This window comes from Sus scrofa, chromosome 2 (assembly GCF_054392235.1).
Source record: "Sus scrofa isolate SSC_HxYL_T2T_F1_AM1 chromosome 2, Sscrofa_HxYL_maternal_Yorkshire_Landrace_v2.0, whole genome shotgun sequence".
NCBI lineage: Eukaryota > Metazoa > Chordata > Mammalia > Artiodactyla > Suidae > Sus > Sus scrofa.
In genome coordinates this window covers 78,322,714-78,342,209 of record NC_139384.1, presented here as the reverse complement: position 1 = coordinate 78,342,209, position 19,496 = coordinate 78,322,714, and the positions used below count along the sequence as shown (strand labels likewise).

Sequence of the window (19,496 nt, the reverse complement as noted above, 5' to 3'; positions counted from 1 at the left end):
TGTCTCTTGTCATTCATATTATGACGAACCATTTAATGGGAAATTGCAGATATTCACCTCACCCTTTACTCTTAAGCATGCATCTCCTAAGAATGAGGACAATCTCCTACTAAAAACACCTCAGTTGTCCATCGAGAAAGTCAAAATTTCTCCGGTTTGCCAAAAGTGTCTATGATTCTCGAGCTAGGACCCAAAGAAGATGTGTAAGATGCATTTTGGTTTTAGATCTCTTTTACCTAAAATACATTTATTTGCCTGTATTAAAAATTTCATTTTGGTTACTGCAAATTCCAGTTAAGTTATACTGTTAAATGTTGGCATTCTGATATGATATGGTTTTCCCATGCTTTTAATTAACTTCCCTATCTCATAAAGTGGATGTTGAGTCTAGAGCAGTACTGTCTAATAAAAATATAATGTGAAGTACAGATGTAATTTTAAATAATTTTAGTAGTCAAAGATATTTTTATAATAGATCTTATTTAACCCAATTTAGCTGTTATCAATATAAAACTGTTAATAAAATTAATGACTAATGTAGTTAATATAAAATTATTAATGATAAATTTTACATTTCTTTTGTACTAAATTGATGGAATCTGCTGTGTATTTTACACTTAGGCACATCTCAATGTGGATGCTAAATTTTTGTTGGAAATTCTTGATCTGTATTTAGCTTTCATAAAATTTACTGTTGAAACCGTAGATTTGCAAACCCAGATTGCTCCATACTGAAAAGTTTTTTTAGTAACTGAACAATTTTATTTCTAAACTTAAAGTAATTAAAAGTAAATAAAATTAAGGAGTTCCCACTGTGGCTCAGCAGAAACAACCTGGACTGTTATCCATGAGGAAGCAGATTTGGTCCCTGGCCCCACTCAGTGGGTTAGAGGATCCCAAGTTGCAGTGAGCTGTGGTGTAGGTCGAAGACGAGGCTCGGATCTGGTGTGGCTGTGGTGTAGGCCAGCAGCTGTACCTCCGATTTCACCCCTAGACTGGGAACCTCCGTATACCACAGGTGTGGCCCTAAGAAAAGCAAAATAGAATAAAATAAAATAGAAATTTAAGAACGTTTGCAGCTCTAAAAAAAATTTGGTCATTTTGTTATCCATGTGTTTTCTTTGTTGACATGACTGATCAACTTTCAAAGGCCCCACCTCTGAATACCTTACCATCACATAAAGGATTGGCTTTCTTACTTCCCTCCTTGCTTCCTTCCTCACTTGCAGCATTTGGAAGTTCCCAGGCTAAGGATGGAATCTGACCCACAGCTGCAACACCAGATCTTTAACCTGATGCCACAGAGAGAACTCCCAGGGATTAGGTTTCAATATATGAATGGAGGTGGGGGCCACAAACATTCCATTGTAGCACCTGAGCTTTGGTGTTGAAGTTTTAACTGGGGGCCAGTCATATAGACTTGCAGCACCTGCATGACTGACTTTCAGCCATTCAGCCTTCAGCCTGCATTCAGACTCTCAGGGCATGGAAAAACATGTTCACCACAAATCACAATATTGGCATAACTGTCTGGTCAGACTGGTACTGTGTGGCTCAAGGCATCCAGCATACAAGAACACTCACCAGATGGGATATTCCATAGGATCAGAAGTCATTTCTCACAAACCTAGTCGAGTGTGAGTTCCAAATTCAGGCCTCTTTCAGGAAAGTGAGGATTTGAGAAACCCAGATTGCTAATTTAATCATTTCCTACACACCATTTCATGATCATTGTCCAGTCATTTTGGAGAATAACAATAAGCTCAGGAGTTTGGGCTTTGAGATAGAGTAACCTGCATTCATACTCAGGTCCACTACTTCCAAACTGGTGGTCTTGTGCCAGCCACTTTGCTTGTTTGAACATAAGTCACCTCTAATATTGAATGACAGTAATAATAACTATGTTGATAATCATACGATCTTCTACTGTTTCTAGAACACAATGGGTACCCAGGATATTTGTGATGTTTTAGGATCCAGTGACCTTTGTGGTCACAGAATTTACAGTCAAACAACTTCCCTTGAAAATGAAGATCTGTTCATTGCACTGGCTTTATTTTTTCTTGGATAAAAGGCTTATAACTTTAAAAATGTTTACATAAGCTTGACCCTGGTCTTAGGGGAAAGATTGAGAGAGATACACAGAGAGACAGAGAGAGTGTGTGTTTGCATTTTAGTTTCATTTGAAAGTTGATTGGTTTGGGAGTTCCCGTCATGGCTCAATGGAAACAAATCTGACTAGTATCCATGAGGATGCAGGTTTGATTCCTGGCCTTACTCAGTGGGTTAAGGATAGTGTTGCTGTGAGCTTTGGTGTAGGTCAAAGACATGGCTTGGCTTTGGTGTTGCTATGGCTGTGGTGTAGGCCAGCGGCTACAGCTCCGATTCAACCCTTAGCCTGGAGCCTCCATAAGCCATGGGTGCCGGCCTAAAAAGCAACCCCCCACCAAAAAAAAAAAAAGTTTACTGGTGTGATAAAGTTGTCATGAGCATTTTGTTCCCAAGTTTTACCTGACAGTTTGGTATCCCTGAAGTCAGTCTTGACCCTTACTTAGGGGTATTTATCATCCCTTGCATGTTCTTTTTACATCGGGCAGCTTTTTCTGATAGCAGGCCATCAGCTCTACAGATCTGGTCTGTTCTTGCAGGTGGAACAGAGAGGATACATGAAGAAAGTGAAGAGTTTTCCAAGTGAGGAAAAAGACAGATGTGGTTCTTTATGAGAAATATCGGTAGTCCATGAGAGCTATAGTCCATTTGGAAATGGTAAATAAGAAACTTTTGAAGATTTTTTTTTTCCCCCTCAAAATGCCAAAGCCACTTAGTTTCTGAGGTTCCTTGGGTACTTCAAACCTCCCTTTCTCTTTAACTTTTCATTCACCTTCTGAAACTTCCCTTCGGAGGCATGGCAGTAAGATCTGTCCCACTTTTTCTTTAAATTTTGCATTTGCATTAAGCTATTTATCCGTTTCCTTTCAACATTGAGTTCCTGGTTAGCTGCTTTCTGTTCACTGTCAGTCTCAACATTTAATACACTCTTATCTTGGTAAATCACCTACCAATTTCACCACAGCACTTTATCACACCTAACTTTCTTAGTCCAGCCAAACTCCCTAATACCTATATTTTCATTTCCTTTTTGTTTTAAAATATATTTTAAGTCAACATTTGAATGTAAATACACATTGGCCTTCATTCTTAACAACTTTTCATCATTTATTTCTCTAAGAAAATAATTTTTTAAAAATCTTATTTCAGATCGGGAGATTTATCTTAATACCAAAATGTTAGCACCTGAACAGAATATTTTAGATGGGAAAAAACCCAATGTGGTGGAAATGGAAAGATTCACAATTTATAATTCCTTGCCTTCCACACTAGTGGAAGATTAGCAATTCCATAAAATAGAAAAGCAGCACAATGACCTTGACAGAATTTGAGGCAAGTGTCACTCACCTGTTTTTCATAGTCTCTGAACATCATGAATTTGGCAATCACTTTAAACACTCCTCACAATGTATTTTTTCACACAGAGTTCACTCAGCTAGTATTCCTATATATGTAATTCAGATGAAGTTTTTTTTTTTTTTTTCTTTTTTTCTTTTTAGGGTTGCCTCAGCGGCATATGGAGGTTCCCAGGCTAGGGGTCGAATTGGAGCTGTAGCTGCCAACCTATACCACAGCCATGGCAACGTGGGATGCAAGCCATGTCTGTGGCCTACCCCACAGCTCACGGCAATGCCTGATCCTTAACCCACTGAGCAAGGCCAGGGATTGAACCTGAGTCCTCATGGATGCTAGTCAGATTTGTTTCCACTGAACCATGACAGGAACTCCCAAGTGAAGTTTTTTTTTTTTTTTGTCTTTTGGTCTTTTTGTTGTTGTTGTTACTATTTCTTGGGCCGCTCCTGCGGCATATGGAGGTTCCCAGGCTAGGGGTTGAATCGGAGCTGTAGCCACCGGCCTACACCAGAGCCACAGCAACGCAGGATCCGAGCCGCGTCTGCAACCTACACCACAGCTCACGGCAACGCCGGATCGTTAACCCACTGAGCAAGGGCAGGGACCGAACCCGCAACCTCATGGTTCCTAGTCGGATTCGTTAACCACTGCGCCACGACGGGAACTCCCCAAGTGAAGTTTTTAATAAATAATTTCATCTTGATGAATTATCAGCTGAACTCTATATAAGAATCTCTGTGAAAGTAAAGAAAACAACAAACTTTCTACCAGAATGATAACTTCATTAGTCCTGAAACCACTCAGGTCTGGAGTCCATGCATTGCAATGAAAATAGAAGAGAAAAAAATGAAAAACTTCAATCATATTGATTTGTTTCTCATAGAGAAAAACAATTTAAGACAGAGGGGGAAATCTATGAATGTAGTAAGAAAGCTGAAAACTTTGACAAGTTATCGTTAATCTCTTCATCAACAGATGAGAAACTATGTTAGAGAAAAATTGTTCAATTTTAATCACCGTGAAGAAGTCTTGAGTGAACATTCCTGTCTTAACACTCATAAGAAAACTTACATTAGATAGAAAGATGGTGAGTGTAAACCGTGTGAAAAAGCCTTCACAAAGAACTCTACTCTTTTTTTTTTTTTTTTTTTTGTCTTTTGTCTTTTTTTTTGTTGTTATTTCTTGGGCCGCTCCTGCGGCATATGGAGGTTCCCAGGCTAGGGGTCGAATCGGAGCTGTAGCCACCAGCCACCGGCCTATGCCAGAGCCACAGCACGGCAACGCCATATCGTTAACCCACTGAGCAAGGGCAGGGACCGAACCCGCAACCTCATGGTTCCTAGTCGGATTCGTTAACCACTGCGCCACGACGGGAACTCCAGAACTCTACTCTTAATCTGCACAAGAAAACCCATACTTGAGAGAAACCTGAGTGTAATCAGTGTGAAAAAGCCTTCAGCAAAAATTTACATCTGGTTCACAAAAAAAAACTTAACACCCAAGAAAAACCTTATAAATGCTCTGTGGGAAAAGCTTAACCTTCATCCTTGCTCCTTAGGGGATGTATAAGAATTCATGGTGGAGAGTAGACATATACTTTTAAAGAACATGGAAAAACTTTTTCTCATTCTAGAAGCCTTATGTATTATGTGAACTCATGAGAGAAATACCCTATGAATGTAAAGGATATGGGAAGATTTTTCACTCAGTCTTCACATGTTATTCAACATTTAAGAACTCACAGTGGGTTTATGCCTGTGTAATGTAAGAAATTTGAAGAAAACCTTTTCTTATTCCCCAGGCCTTGATAAACATAGAAGATTTTATTATAGAGAGAAACACGGTTTGTTTGTAAGGAGTGTAACAAAGAGTTTCTCAAAACTTATAAATATTCACATGCAAATTCACCATAGGAGTAATATGAGTGCAGAAAAACCATATGAGTAATGAGTGTGACGAAGCCTTCACTGATTGTTCAGGTCTTATAAAACATAGAACTCACACTGGAGAAAATCCTTATGAATGTAAGTAATGTGGAAAAGCCTTTGCTAATTACCACACTGTTGAAAAGCCTTATTATAAGGAGTGTGGAAAGCATTAGTAGTTCATCTTGCTTTAAAAGTCACATGCAAACTCATCCTGGAGTAAAACTTTGTAAGCAAGGGGGAAGCTTTTATTTGGCCCTCATTTCTTTCTCAACATTTAAGAGTTCATAGTGTAGAAAGACATTTTGAGTGTAATGTGGGAAAGCCTTTAGATAATCCTTATACTTTTGTCAACTTAAAAGAAACATACTGGAGTTCCTGTTGTGGCTCAGTGTGTTAAGAACCTGACTGGTATCCATAGGATGCGGTTTGATCCCTGGCCTTGCTCACTGGGTTAAGGATCCAGCATTGCTGTAAGCTGTGGCATAGGTTGAAGATGCGGGTGGGATTTGGCATTGGTGCGGCTGTGGGCTGGCTTACTTCAGCTTCAGAAACTTCCATATGCCACAGGTGCAGTCCTAAAAGGAAGGAAAAAGAAAAAAGAATGAAACACATACTGGAGAGAAGCCATATTAATATAGAAAATATGGGAGAGCCTTCCCTATTTCATCAGACCTTGCAGCAAACATGAGAACTCACACTGGTAAGCAGCCTTCTAAATGTAAGGAATGTGGGAAATCTTTACCTGAATATCTTATTCAACATTTAAGAACTCACAATGAGGAAGATGGGAAAACCTTTAATAATACTTCATGCCTTTCTGAATGTGTATGAATTCACATTTGAGAGAAGCTTATGCTTATAATGAAGGTGGGAAAGGCAATAAATTTCTCACACTTACTAAACTTGTACAAAGTAGTGGAAGTAAGCTTATTGTAGGGGATGTGGAAGACTTTTGCTTTGCCTTAGACCTTAATATTCAGCTGTGATTTTACAGGTGTGAAAATCTTAGAAATATAAAAATGTAGGATTTTTCTGTTTTGTTTTTATTCTCTGAGAAAGTATGAAAGTACACATAATGAGAAATCCCACCAGTGAGGGATATAAGAAAGCCTTTAACTGTTCTTTGACATTAGGAAATATGATTCACATTGGAGAAGAGCTATAAATTATAAATGTACGGAATGTGTTAAAAGCTATGTTAAATTATTGTACATGTAGAAAGTCACACTGGAGAGATTCTATTTGAACATAAACAATTAGAACAAAAACAAGTAGAATGCCTTCAATAAATATCTTTTATATATTTTTATAAATAAATAAAAATCCTAAAATGAAAAACCTATGTTACAAAAAGTTTGTTTTGTTTTGTTTTGTTTGAGCCATGCCCAAGGCATGTGGAAGCACCCAAGCCAAGGGCTGAACCTGTGCCATAGCTGTGACTTGAGCCACTGCAGTGACAACACTGGATCCTTAACCTGCTGTGCCACCAGGAAACATCACAAAAGATTTTTAGATAAAACCTAAAGTGTAAAGAATTTGGGAAAGTTTTGGAATACAAGTTTTCACTTAACTGCCTACAAGAAAACTGAATCTGGCAAAGAAAACCAAGTGGATTTTTATTTAAATGAGTTGCCTTTCTATGTGTGTGTGTGTGTTTTTTCCAAGGTGGATTCATACTTTTTTTAAAGACTAATAATGTTGACCATCTTTTCATAGGCTTGTCATCTATTTATCTTTGATGATAGTATGTTCAAATGTCTTTTTTCTTGTTAGAATCTTTTGTTTGAGTTATTATTGAGTATTGTTGAGGTTTTGGGCTTTTTTTTTTTTTTTCTTTTAATGAATGGGTCTATTGAGGTATAATTGCCATACAATCAACTGCAGATATTTTAAGTGTACAATTTAAGGGGTTTTTCATTTTTTTTTTTGTTTTGTTTTGGTTTGGTTTTGGCTGCTCTGGCAGAATATGGAAGTTCCCCAGTTGGGATCAAAATCCACGACTCAGCAGTGACCCTAGCTGCTGCAGAGACAATGCCAGATCCTTAACTTGCTGCACCATAGTGGGAACTCCTAAGTGTTTTTTTTTTTTTTTTTTTTTTTTTTAAATGATGTAATTCTTTGTAGCCTGAAATACTTGCAAATGACTATTTATTTTTTACTTTAAAAGTATTTCAGTATTTTACAGGACAGGGAAACATAGCCATTATTTTGTAATAACTTAAATGGAGTATAATCTATAAAAATAGCAAGTCACAGAATTTCCTTCTGGTGCAGGGGGTTAAAGATCTGGTGTTGTCACTGCAGTGGCTCAGGTCACTGCTGTGGCTCAGGTTTGATCCCTAGCCCAGGAACTTCCACATGCTAAAGGGGCGGCCAAAAAAATAAAATCCTCAATCACTGTGCTCTACAGCCAAAACTAATATAATATTGTAAATTGACTATGCTTCAACAAAAATTTTTTTAAATATTTAAATAAATTAAATATTTAAATATTAAAAAAAAACTTTAGGAAGTTCCCTTGTGGTGCAGCAGGCTAAGTATCCCACATTGCCAAAGCTACGGCACATGCTGCAAGTGCATCACAGGTTTGATCCCTGCCTGGGGACTTCCACATGCTGTTTTGTGACAACAAAACAAAACAAAACCCCACCAAAAGTTCAAATTAGTATCACTCATTAGTTATCAGACAGACTATAGGTATTTATTTGAAAATGCAACTTGACCATAGCCACATTTTATCCAACTCAGAGTTTTAATATAAAATGACAAAAATAATGAATATTTAAGAATAACTTTTATCTTCATGCACTTGAAAAATTACATTAACTTAGCCTCCAACTTTCTATAAACATGTTAAGCATGTAATTGTATAATTAAAAGGCAAAACCAACAGTATAAAGTTGAAGTTCTCTAGCCCAGTGGCTCTACAATTTTCCACACATCAGCATCACTTGGAGGGCTTATTAAAGCACATTGCCAGGTCCCATCCTGAGAGGTTTTGATTCATACTAGGTCTAGGGTTGCAGCCTGAGAATGTGCATTTCAATAGATTTCCAGGTGATGCTAATGCTGCAGTATAGGAAGTGCACTTTGAGAAACACTACTTAGCTCAGTGAAAAGTACCACACATATTTATGCTTTAAATTTGTCATTAAGCCAGATTTACAAATAAAAACAGATTTTAAAAGTTGTTATTTACTGAAGTGCTTAGAAGCAATCTACATAATTGCTGACAGCTATTATTAAAGTCTAATTTGGCATGTCCTTGACACAGAACATAACTGGTAAAACAAATGTTATTATTATCCCTTTTAAACAGATCAGGAACTTGGGCTCAGAGTGCAAATCTTGTGTTTAAGTGACCCAGCCAGAATTTCTACCTAAACTGACAAAACCCCAGCAGTTGAGAACCTACCAGCATACAAGGCACAGTGCTAGTTACACAAGAAAAAGATGAATGAGATAGAGCCCTCTCCTCAGCGTACTCATTCTGGCAGAAGATGCAGATTAAACAAACAATAAGGTGCTTGAAGAAAAGCAGAGGGAAGAAAATTAACATCCACTTGAAGGGGTAATACACACCTTTAGCTCTTAAACTGCAAAGCTCACAATTCAGAATTTGTTAGACTTCTACTTTTCCAACCTGTCTCCTCTCTGAGATGAAAACCCATGTTTTCATGTGGTCCATAAGATACTAACTTGGGAGTTTCAGAAGTAATACTGACTTCTTTCCCTCAAGACATGAGTAGTCAAAGGAATTTCAACAACTAAGTTTTGGTAGCAAAGTAAAAGTAATACAGCCAAGGAAGTATTAGCTAAGAAAACTGAGGAGCAACCAGACAATCAGAGGGGGAAAAAACAAAAAACAAAGAACAAAACAAAACAGAAATAAAAAGTCAAGAAACAGATATTTCAAGAAGGATTTGGTTGGAGTTCCCTGGTAGCTCCAGCATTGCCACTGCTGTGGCTTGGGTTGCTGCTATGGTGTGGGTTTGATCCCTGGCCCAGGAAATTTCACATGCCATGGGGGCAGCCAAAAAAGGACCACGTCATCTGATGATGACTTAGTTGTTTTCTTAGCAACATTAATTTCTTCAAATAGGAGAGTCTTTTTAAGCTGTTTAGTCCTAGAAAGTATTGGTGTTTGGGCCTTGGCATTTCCAGTCATGGCCCTTTTTAGATGATCTTTAAGATTTTTTTTCTCTTATTCACATCTGAACTGGTGCTACTTTTAGAAGAGGATTTGTCAATTTGCTGGGGTTGCTCTATGCAGTTAATGGGCAGTTCCTCATTCACAGTCTCATGAGGGGATGAGTTCCAGTCCCTCTCAGTGGATGCATCACCCAAATCATCTGAAGAGTTGTGCAAATTTTCAAAGAATAAAACTTGTCAAGAAGGTACATCATATAAAGATCAGCTTCAGGTTCAGTAGAGACATCTTCATGCCCATTCAGGTTCTTTTCCTGTTCATCCATTTTTTTGGGGTATTTTTAATTCTCTTTTAAGAAAGCTTTTCTTTTCTTCTTTTTTTTTTGCCACACCCATGGCATGTGGAAGCTCCCAGGCCCAGGACTGAACCCATGCCACAGCAGTGACCCAAGCCACTGCAGTGACAATACTGGGTCCTTAAATCACTGCACCACAAAAGAACTTCTAATGAAGCTTTTGTTATTTTTTTTTTTGCATTTGTTAAGGTAAAATAGAAACAAATATTATCAATGAAATATTCATTTTAAATTGGTAAAAACAATTATATTGATTTCCATCTATCATTCCTTATGAGGCTCATCTGTTTTTAATTCAGTAAAGTCACCTCTAGTAGTACTATTGAGTGTGTTGTGTTTAATGCTTTCTGAACGTAGATCATCAGTGGCATGGTCTGTAGCATGTTTCTATGTTCAGGAAATATATATATAGTGGCTGCACCCATGGCCTATGGAATTTCCTGGGCCAAGGACTGAATCTCAGCTACAGCTGCAACCTACCTACCCCTCAGCTGTAGCAACACCAGGTCCCTTAACCCACTGTACCTGGCCAGGGACTGAACCTGCACCCACCTATGAAGCCACTGGAGCTGCTGCAGTTGGATTCTTAACCTACAGTGCCACTGCAGAAACTCCAAGTTGCATATACTTTTGTTCCAGGTCATCAACTTGAGCTTAAAAAAGAGTTTTCAACAAAGCTATCTATTGTAATCACCAAACACATCCTCTTCACCATCAGTATTCTAGACTGGCTGCATGTCCACAGTTTTCCACCACTGGCTCCCAGCCACTATCTCCTCTTCCTCCTCTTTCTCATCACCAGGCTTAAGCTCAGCTGTGGTGGGGGCAGCAAAAATGCTCTCTAAGCTTACAATTTAAGTTTTGATAACACACACATCTATGAATCAATAATCAATTGTTTTCCTATATACCAGCAATGGAAAAATAGAATTTGAAATTAAAAACATGCCATGTGCATTAGCACAACAAAATATGTACGAGTTCTGTATGAGGAAAACTACAAGAGCAAGATCAAAGAACTAAATAATAGATACTTCACATTCACAGGTAGACGAAATATCAGTATGGTCAAGATGTCAGTTCTTCAACTTGGCTAATAGATTCAACCCAATCAAAATCCCAGCTACTGGAGTTCCCCTTATGGCCTAATGGTAATGAACCCAACTAGTATCCATGGGGACACCGGTTCAGTCCCTGGCCTGCTCAATGAGGTAAGGATCCCACGTTGCCAGAGCTGTAGTATAGGTCACAGACTTGGCTGGGATCCTTTATTGCTGTGCCTATGGCTGTAGCTCTGATTCCATCCCTAGCCTGGGAACTTCCATATACTGTGGATGAGACCCTAAAAAAGAAAAAGTAAATAGACCTATGTGTAGTTCCCATTGTGGCTCAGCGGGTTAAACCAGATCATTAACCCATTGTGCCACAGTGGGAATGCCCTCTTTGTTTGCTTGTTTGTTTCTGATAGCAGGATGTCCTTGTTTAAATAGAATCTGAACCAAAAAAAAAAAAAAAAAGACTGACTTATGGGGAGCTTATTCTGGTTAAGAAGAAGGGAGGGACAGTGACCCCACAAAAGAATCCATAATGGGTGAGAAGTGATGTTTGTGCTCCTTTTCCCTTTTTGTTGTTGTTGCTTTTTAGGACCACATTTACGGGCACATGGAAGTTCACAAATAAGAAGTGTAATCAGAGCGGGCCTGTGCCACAGCCACAGCAAAGCCAGATCCTTAAGCCACTGAGCGGGGCCAGGGATCCAACTGGCATCCTCATGGCTACTAGTCTGGTTAGTTACTACTGAGCCATGACAGGGACTCCCCTCCTTTTCCCTTTTGACTGCTCGTTCCCTTTCCAAAGTTTGGGTACCTCTACTTTTTCCTCTGGGAAGACCATATGGAGTCAAAGACCTAGGCTCAAGTACCAGCGGACCATTTTACTTAAATGTGTGATCAAAAGTAAATTACTTTACATGGCAAGCCTCTTTTGCTTAAAATAAATAAACTTGCCTGTGCTTCGCTCAACTCGGTGCCCGAGCTGCCTGGGCAATCCTCAGCCACTCTCTCTTGGCCCGCCTTCCAGCCTTACCCTGGCGTGAGAGTTCTCCTCGAATGATCCAGAAGCTGGAGCCTCAGAACCCGTCCCCCAAGGCTCTAGACCGGAAGCAGAGGCTCTCATCCGCGGGTTGTGTGATCTCTTCTGGAGCTGCAGCTTATCCTTTGGTGTCCAGTCCAGCCAGGCTCAAGCCCAGGTTGCGACCGTGGGTCTGGGAGCACCGTTCCAGAATGAGGAAGGTCAAGGGTAAGGTTTCCGCTCGGCTGCTCTAGGACCGCGACTACTGCCAGAGCTCTGTTGCCCTGGGCCTCTGGATGTCATCGTTTTTAACTACAAGCCCAGACATGTTCCATCCGCCGCTACTGGGGCCGCGGCTTCTCCCGTCTACTGTCTACCGAGAGACTGCTTGTGCTCAGGTCTGTCCCGGAAAGAGACGGGTACGGGGAGGATGCATCCGCAGGCTCTTTTCTCCATCACTTGCCCTTCCTCAAGTCAGACTTTAATTTTCCATAAAAAATGCTCTTTCTTGTCCCTCATTTTCTTTCGTTAATGACATTTCTTGTACTCATAGGTTGACGGAGATCTCCCCACTCCCCCCCTTTTTTATTTTCCCCTTAAACCTGGCTTACAGTTCATGATGTGTGAATGCTCCCTATCCCCCTGTTGATGAATGATTGAATCTTTTCCATCTGAACAGGCTTCTGCATGTTTCTTCATATTTCTGGACTTGGGATTTTAAAGTCGATTTTTACCCCTTAAGCTGTCGGGTCACATGTAATACACCTAGATATTTCTAACTGCCCCCGGTTCTATTTTGAGCCTTCGGAGCGTATATTTTGTACCCAGCAAGCTGCACACTTCTCTTAGTTTTCAAATAATCTACTTGTAGATGCTTTTGCATTTTTACATTTTTAAATATGGCCATATCCGTGAATATGGATTTGTTTATTCTTCCTTTACAGTCTTCCAATCTATTATGTCTCCACATCCTTGTCTGTCAATATACTGTCTGTCTCCTCACTATACTGTACTGTCTGTCACATGATTTCTAGGAGACTTTTTGTCTTTTTCCTGTGTCTCAAAGGCCTTCAGCTTGTCTCTAATAGTAAAATATTTGCTCTATGTTTTTGATGCATTTTTAGGTTTAAAGACATTTCCTTCTATTTCTTTTCCTTGTTTACTAAGATGATGATGATGATGATGATGATGATGATGATGATGATGATGATTTTAGGGCCACACCCATAGCAGGTGGAATTTCCCAGGCTAGGGGTTGAATCCAAGGTGCAGCTGCTGGCCTACACCACAGGCACAGCAATGCCAGATCCAGCCTTCAAATTTGTAACCTTAATTTCATTTTGGTCAGAGAACATATCTTTATAGAAATTCTTTGAAAGATTTAAGACTAGCTTTATAGTATAGCAGTGGACCAGTTTTTGTAAACAGTCCATTTATGCTTGAAAAAAAAAATGTATTCTCTGTTTATTGAGTGTAGCATCTTTAAGTGTTTTAGTTGAAAATCGTTCATTTAGTATTTAAATGCTGTTCTTTTTCCTCTGATCTATCCATTACTCAGAGTAGTATGTTAAAGTCTCTTACACTATTGGCAATTTGCCTGTTTCTTCTTTAATTCTGTTAGCTTTTTGTATGAGACTAGGTTACTAGAGTACACAACTTAAGAATCTATATCTTCCTTGTTAATTGAAACTTATGTATCTTAATGTAGTCACCTGTTATAGTGCCTTGTCTTAAAATGTGTGAAATTAAGTTAGCCAACAAACTATTTTGGTTAATATTTGCCTGGTACATTGTTTCCATTTTTGAGATGCGGTCTTTCTGTATTTTGTTTTTTAATGCATTTTATGAAGCAGCATGGAGCTAGAATTTATCTTAATCTAACATGGCAGTCATTGTTTTTAAACTATAGAGTTCAGTCCATTTATTTGTACATTTATTGTGGTTATTGATAGAGATAGTTTCACCTTCTTACATTGTGCCTTTTCTTTTACCTGCCTTTTTTTTTTTTTTTTTTTTTTTGGCCTTTTTAGGGCTGAACCCTCAGCATATAGAGGTTCCCAGGCTAGGGGTTGGATCGCCGCTGGCCTATGCCACAGCAACAGCAATGCTGGATCTGAGCCTCATCTGTGACCTACACCACAGCTCATGGCACCGCCAGATCATTAACCCACTGAATGAGGCCAGGGATTGAACCTGTGTCCTCACGGATACTAGTCAGATTTGTTTCCCCTGAGCCACAACAGGAACTCCTATTTTACCTGCTTTTATTGTCTCTTTTCCCTACTTAATTTTCTTACCTTGGTAATAAGGTTTTTACTCATTACATTTTTTTTTTCTTCTAACCTGTGTGTTAAACCCTCTGTGTCCTTGAGTAGTTGCCCCAGCTATTTTATCATGCATACTTAAAGTCTAAAGCTAATCGGTATCTTTATTCTCTAATAGAAGAATACCAGGAGCATAAGACTTCAATCACATCACTCCCAATTTATATATTTTTGTTATTCAGTATTAGCATTCTAGCTTGCTTTTCCACCTCACAAATCATACATTGCTATTATCATTTTATATCATCATAGTTTACTTAGCTTTACCCATTTTATTTTTGTTCATTTTCCCTAACTTTTCAGTCATGCAAATGTCTATTTCTTGGAATACTGAGAATTTACTTTAGTGATGATGTCTAGATGGGCAGACTCTCTGGGGTCTTTCCTTTAAAAAGTCTTTATCTTACTCCCCTTCTTTTAAAAATTTAAGCTTTTCATATGGAGATTTTCAAGCACACGCAAAAGTAGTGAACATAATTGTAGTGAATTCTCATTTCTTCAACACTTAGCTTTGACAGCTATCAAAGATTGGTAAACCAATCTTGGATCACATAGGCCTGAGCTGTCTTAACATTAGCTGCATGTGGCTATTTATAAGTTAAAATTTAAATTAAATAACACTAGCCTATTTCATGTGCTCAATAGCCATATGTAACTGGTGGCTACTGAATTAGTGTAGTAATAGTGTTGAACAGTGCTAGTAGCCTAGTCACCTGCTTTTTCTTTTTTTCTGCAGTGTTTTTTTGTTTGTTTGTTTGTTTGTTTTTACAGCAAACTTCAAATATCATGCCCTTTCATTGGTACTTAATTATGCCTCTCTGGCTGGTACATAACCTTCACAGCATTTTTGTACCTGGCAAACTCCAAAGTTCCCTAGCTGTCTCCAGGATGTGGTTTTGAAGTTTGTTTGTAATAGGGTCCTCACATTGTTTTTTTTTGAATATATACCTCTTAAGTTTCTGTTTTATCCCCTCCTCCTCCTTTTTCTGTTGTTTTTTTTTTTGTTGTTGTTGTTGTTGTTGTTTTTCGGCTTACTGTATTTTATTATATCTCCATTGACTTATTGGAGATGTCAAGGCATTTGTCCTACATTATCGATTTAGGTGATTGCTGCTTCTTTATGTTATTCAACTCGTTTGTCTCTGTATTTCCTATTAAAAGTCTAGAAGCTTGATTCTATTCAGGGTTTGATTTCGTAAATTCACCCTTGAACCTAAAGAAGATATTTTAACTACATTTAGAATTTGGGGTTGATAAGTTGCTTTTTTTTTCAGCACACTGAGGGTGTCATCCTAGTTTCTTCTGGCATCTACTTTTGCTCTTGAGAGCTGAGATATCAATTTGTCTTTCCTTTTAAGGTGACCTGCTTTTTTTTTTTTTTTTCTTCTTTTCTCCTGTTTACTTTTAAGATTGTGGGGGAAAAAAAACTAAACACCAAAGAAGAAAATAAATCTAGGTGTGGATTTCATTTTATTCATTCAGCCTGAGATGTATTATGCTTCCTGGACCCAAAGGTTGGTGTCTTTTACTAATTCTAGGAAATCCATAGCTAGTTTCTCATTAAATGGTATGACAAATTTCTAGTCTGGTAGTTAATCCTTGCATTGAATTTCTAATTTCAGTGAGTCCATTTTTCATTTCCAAAAATTTTGTTTCTTAAAACTGACCATTTCTAATATGTCTAACATGTCTTATTCCATATTCATCCAAGTTTCTCTTAAATTCTTTAAGTCTATATTAAATATAGTCTTTTATATTCCATATCCAAAAAGTTTAATATCTAAAGTATTGGTGCTTCCCCCCGCCCCCCTGGCTGTTTGTGTTTCGGCTGCTTTCACTCATGGTACACTGTATATCTGTGACTTACATTTTTTATTAACTGTGACTTCCTCCAACTTCTAACAGAAATTTTTAGCATTATCACATACCCCCAAATTAATATTTCTCAAAATCAAGTCAGTGGTCTTTAGCCAGAGAACACCAGGGATACACATTAATCAAGTTGAGTTTCTTACTCATTGCAAAAAGGCAGAATGCACGCTATGGTGAGGGTGTGCAGTGAGAGGGTGTTAGGAAAGACTTATGAAATAATTTTATTTTGTATACATTAAACTTATATAATTTTATAAATCACTGCTACTTCAATAAAAATAAATTTTAAAATTATTTTTTAAAAAAGGGGAACATTGTTCTTAATAGACATATTAGCAAATTGGATGATGTGTCTAACAAAAAGTCACATATCATTTTAACATTCAGGAAAGTTGTTTTAAAGGGCATCCAGGATGAAAACTACTGACTCAGAAGCACAATGCATTTTGGAATTATGTCATTTCAAGGATCAAGAATTGCTTATAAATGAATGTGATTTTTCAAACCATACTGCTATTCTGAGGGGCAGTGATATTTAAAATAAAATTGTAGTTTAATCCAACAGCATCTTTTTTTCCACTTTGGTAGAAAGAGCTACTTTTGAAGGCAAATTCTCTAGTTTTCTAAATAATTTCTTTGTCATCGTTGGGCATTTTTTAAACTTTATTGATGTCTAGTTGACCTCTGTCACTTGAGAACCTAAAACTGTGTAACTTAAAGGAATATATTTTAAGATGACAGATCTTTGTAAATTTAACTACGATGTCTTATATTTTAAAAAAATAAGGAAAGAACTGGGGCATGTATTAGATGATTTGGGGAGTGAATCCTGGCTTAGATGTTGTTAGGCAGTTCTGTGTTGGTTATCATAGTAAATCTTAGCGACAAAGGAGGAAAGCTAGACCAAGGCTAAAGTTATAATTGATAAACAAGCAGCAGTTACTCATATTAGCCAGAAAAGGGGGACGTTTGGTCATTTTTGAAGCCTAGATTTAATATTTTGTCCATGTTCAGGTAATCACAGAGCAGCCTTGCTTTTGTCTTAATATATCACGGTCACAGAGTGACCTTGTGTACTGTTGATATTTTGGGTGTTTGGTGGGAAAAAACGCAAACATACCTGTGAGTTCCAGGCCAGCTCCTCACAATATCCAGGCCTAGCTGAAAGTACCACGCCAGCTCCTGTCAGGGGTTGCTTGTCTTTCTCTCTCTTTTTTAATATTGAAACCAGGAATGCTTTTCTCTTTTCCACGATAACCTTATACCCTGTCTATTTTCAGTTTACCTCAGGTGTCTTTTTTTTTTTTTTTTTGTCTTTTTTTGCCATTTCTGGGGCCGCTCCCACAGCATATGGAGGTTCCAAGGCTAGGGGTCGAATCAGAGCTATATCCAATCTCCTGGGATAGGGGTAGATCATGATGGAAGACACTATTAAAAAAAAAAAGAATGTGTGTATATATTCTGGATCACTTTGCTGTACAGCAGAAATTGGCACAACATTATATATCAACTATAGTAATAATAATAATGAGACACACTGGCATTCTATGCCTCCTAAAGTGATGCACGGAGGACAAGCATCAGTTATGTAATATTTTATCCAAAAATGAACTTTGTGAATCTAATCATAAGAAAACAATGAATGAACCAAAACTTTTGGCCTGGAATCTCCAAACCTGGGAAAATGAAGAAAAGCTGAGGGAGTTGTCCAGATTAAAGAAGATTAAATCTGGTTTTGATTAAATTTTAGTTTTGATCATTTTGTTTGTGTTAAAAAATGTCCCATGTTCCTATGACACCGACGTGTGTAGGAGAAAAGGGTAATGATGTCTGCAGTTTCAAGTGGATTCCTCTCAGTATTATTTTTGATGAAACACACACCCACCCCTACAGACAGAGAAGAGAGAAAGCAAATGTGACAGAACTTTAACAATTGGTAAGAGTGTAAGGAAGTTCATTTCATTTATACTATTTTTACAACTTTTGAGTTTGAAGTGTTTTCAAAATTAAAAGTTGAAAATAAACATCCCAATTAACTTTTCACCTATTATTTTTGGAGCCATTGATTGTCACTGACTAAATCCATTAATTCACTAGTGGTTGCAGAATGGTGACTTTTTGATTTTAGCATTTTCTTTGTAATAAGTGAAGCTTCTGAACAACAAAAGACCCAGAATTGCCAAAGCAATCCTGAGAAACAAAAACCAAGCAGGGGGCATAACTTTCCCAGACTTCAAGAAATATTACAAAGCCACAGTCATCAAAACAGTGTGGTACTGGTATCAAAACAGACAGACAGAACAATGGAACAGAATAGAGAACCCGGAAATAATCTCTGACACCTATGGTCAATTAATCTTTGACAAGGGAGGCAAGAACAGAAAATGGGAAAAAGAAAGTCTATTCAGCAAGCATTGCTGGGAAACCTGGACAGCTGCATGCAAAGCAAAGAAACTAGAACACACCCTCACACCATGCACAAAAATCAACTCAAAATGGCTGAAAGACTTAAACATACGACAAGACACCATCAAACTCCTAGAAGAGAACATAGGCAAAACACTCTCTGACATCAACATCATGAATGTTTTCTCAGGTCAGTCTCCCAAAGCAATAGAAATTAGAGCAAACATAAACCCATGGGACCTAATCAAACTGACAAGGTTTTGCACAGCAAAGGAAACCCAAAAGAAAACAAAAAGACAACTTACAGAATGGGAGAAAATTGTTTCAAATGATGCAACCAACAAGGGCATAATCTCCAGAATACATAAGCAACAGCAAAAAAGCCAATCAATCAATGGAAAAATGGGCAAAAGACCTGAATAGACATTTCTCCAAGGAAGAGATACAGATGGCCAGCAAACACATGAAAAAATGCTCAACATCGCTGATTATAAGAGAAATGCAAATCAAAACCACCACGAGATACCATTTCACACCAGTCAGAATGGCCATCATTCATAAATCCACAAATAACAAGTGCTGGAGGGGCTGTGGAGAAAAGGGAACCCTCCTGCACTGCTGGTGAGAATGTAAACTGGTACAGCCACTATGGAGAACAGTTTGGAGATACCTTAGAAATCTATGCATAGAACTTCCATATGACCCCACAATCCCACTCTTGGGCATCTAGCCGGACAAAACTCTACTTAAAAGAGACACATGCACCCGCATGTTCATTGCAGCACTATTCACAATAGCCAGGACACGGAAACAACCCAAATGTCCATCGACAGAGGATTGGATTCGGAAGAAGTGGTATATATACACAATGCAATACTACTCAGCCATAGAAAAGAATGACATAATGCCATTTGCAGCAACATGGATGG

The 19,496-nt window shown here is 38.1% G+C and overlaps 1 protein-coding gene across 50 annotated transcripts in view; it reads left to right on the top strand.

The window, feature by feature from the left end:
- The window catches only part of LOC110259338 (zinc finger protein 177), a 31,136-nt gene that overhangs the window by 784 nt on the left and 10,856 nt on the right, over window positions 1–19,496 (top strand). For 11 of the 50 annotated variants that reach the window (XR_014837565.1, XM_085012832.1, XM_085012830.1 and 8 more), the window contains exons 2-4: window positions 2,649–2,766; window positions 5,958–6,090; window positions 11,975–12,193. The exons of 4 other annotated variants lie outside the window; for them this stretch is intronic. Coding sequence is in view for 33 of the 46 variants with exons in the window: in XM_085012832.1 (XP_084868958.1) it covers window positions 6,075–6,090; window positions 11,975–12,193 (235 nt within the window). In the remaining 13 variants the exon portion in view is untranslated. Of the gene's footprint in view, window positions 1–2,648; window positions 2,767–5,957; window positions 6,091–10,942; window positions 11,107–11,974; window positions 12,364–15,698; window positions 15,804–19,496 lie in introns of those variants that run through there. 35 more of the 50 variants (XM_085012833.1, XM_085012831.1, XM_021083761.2 and 32 more) reach the window with 14 other exon arrangements.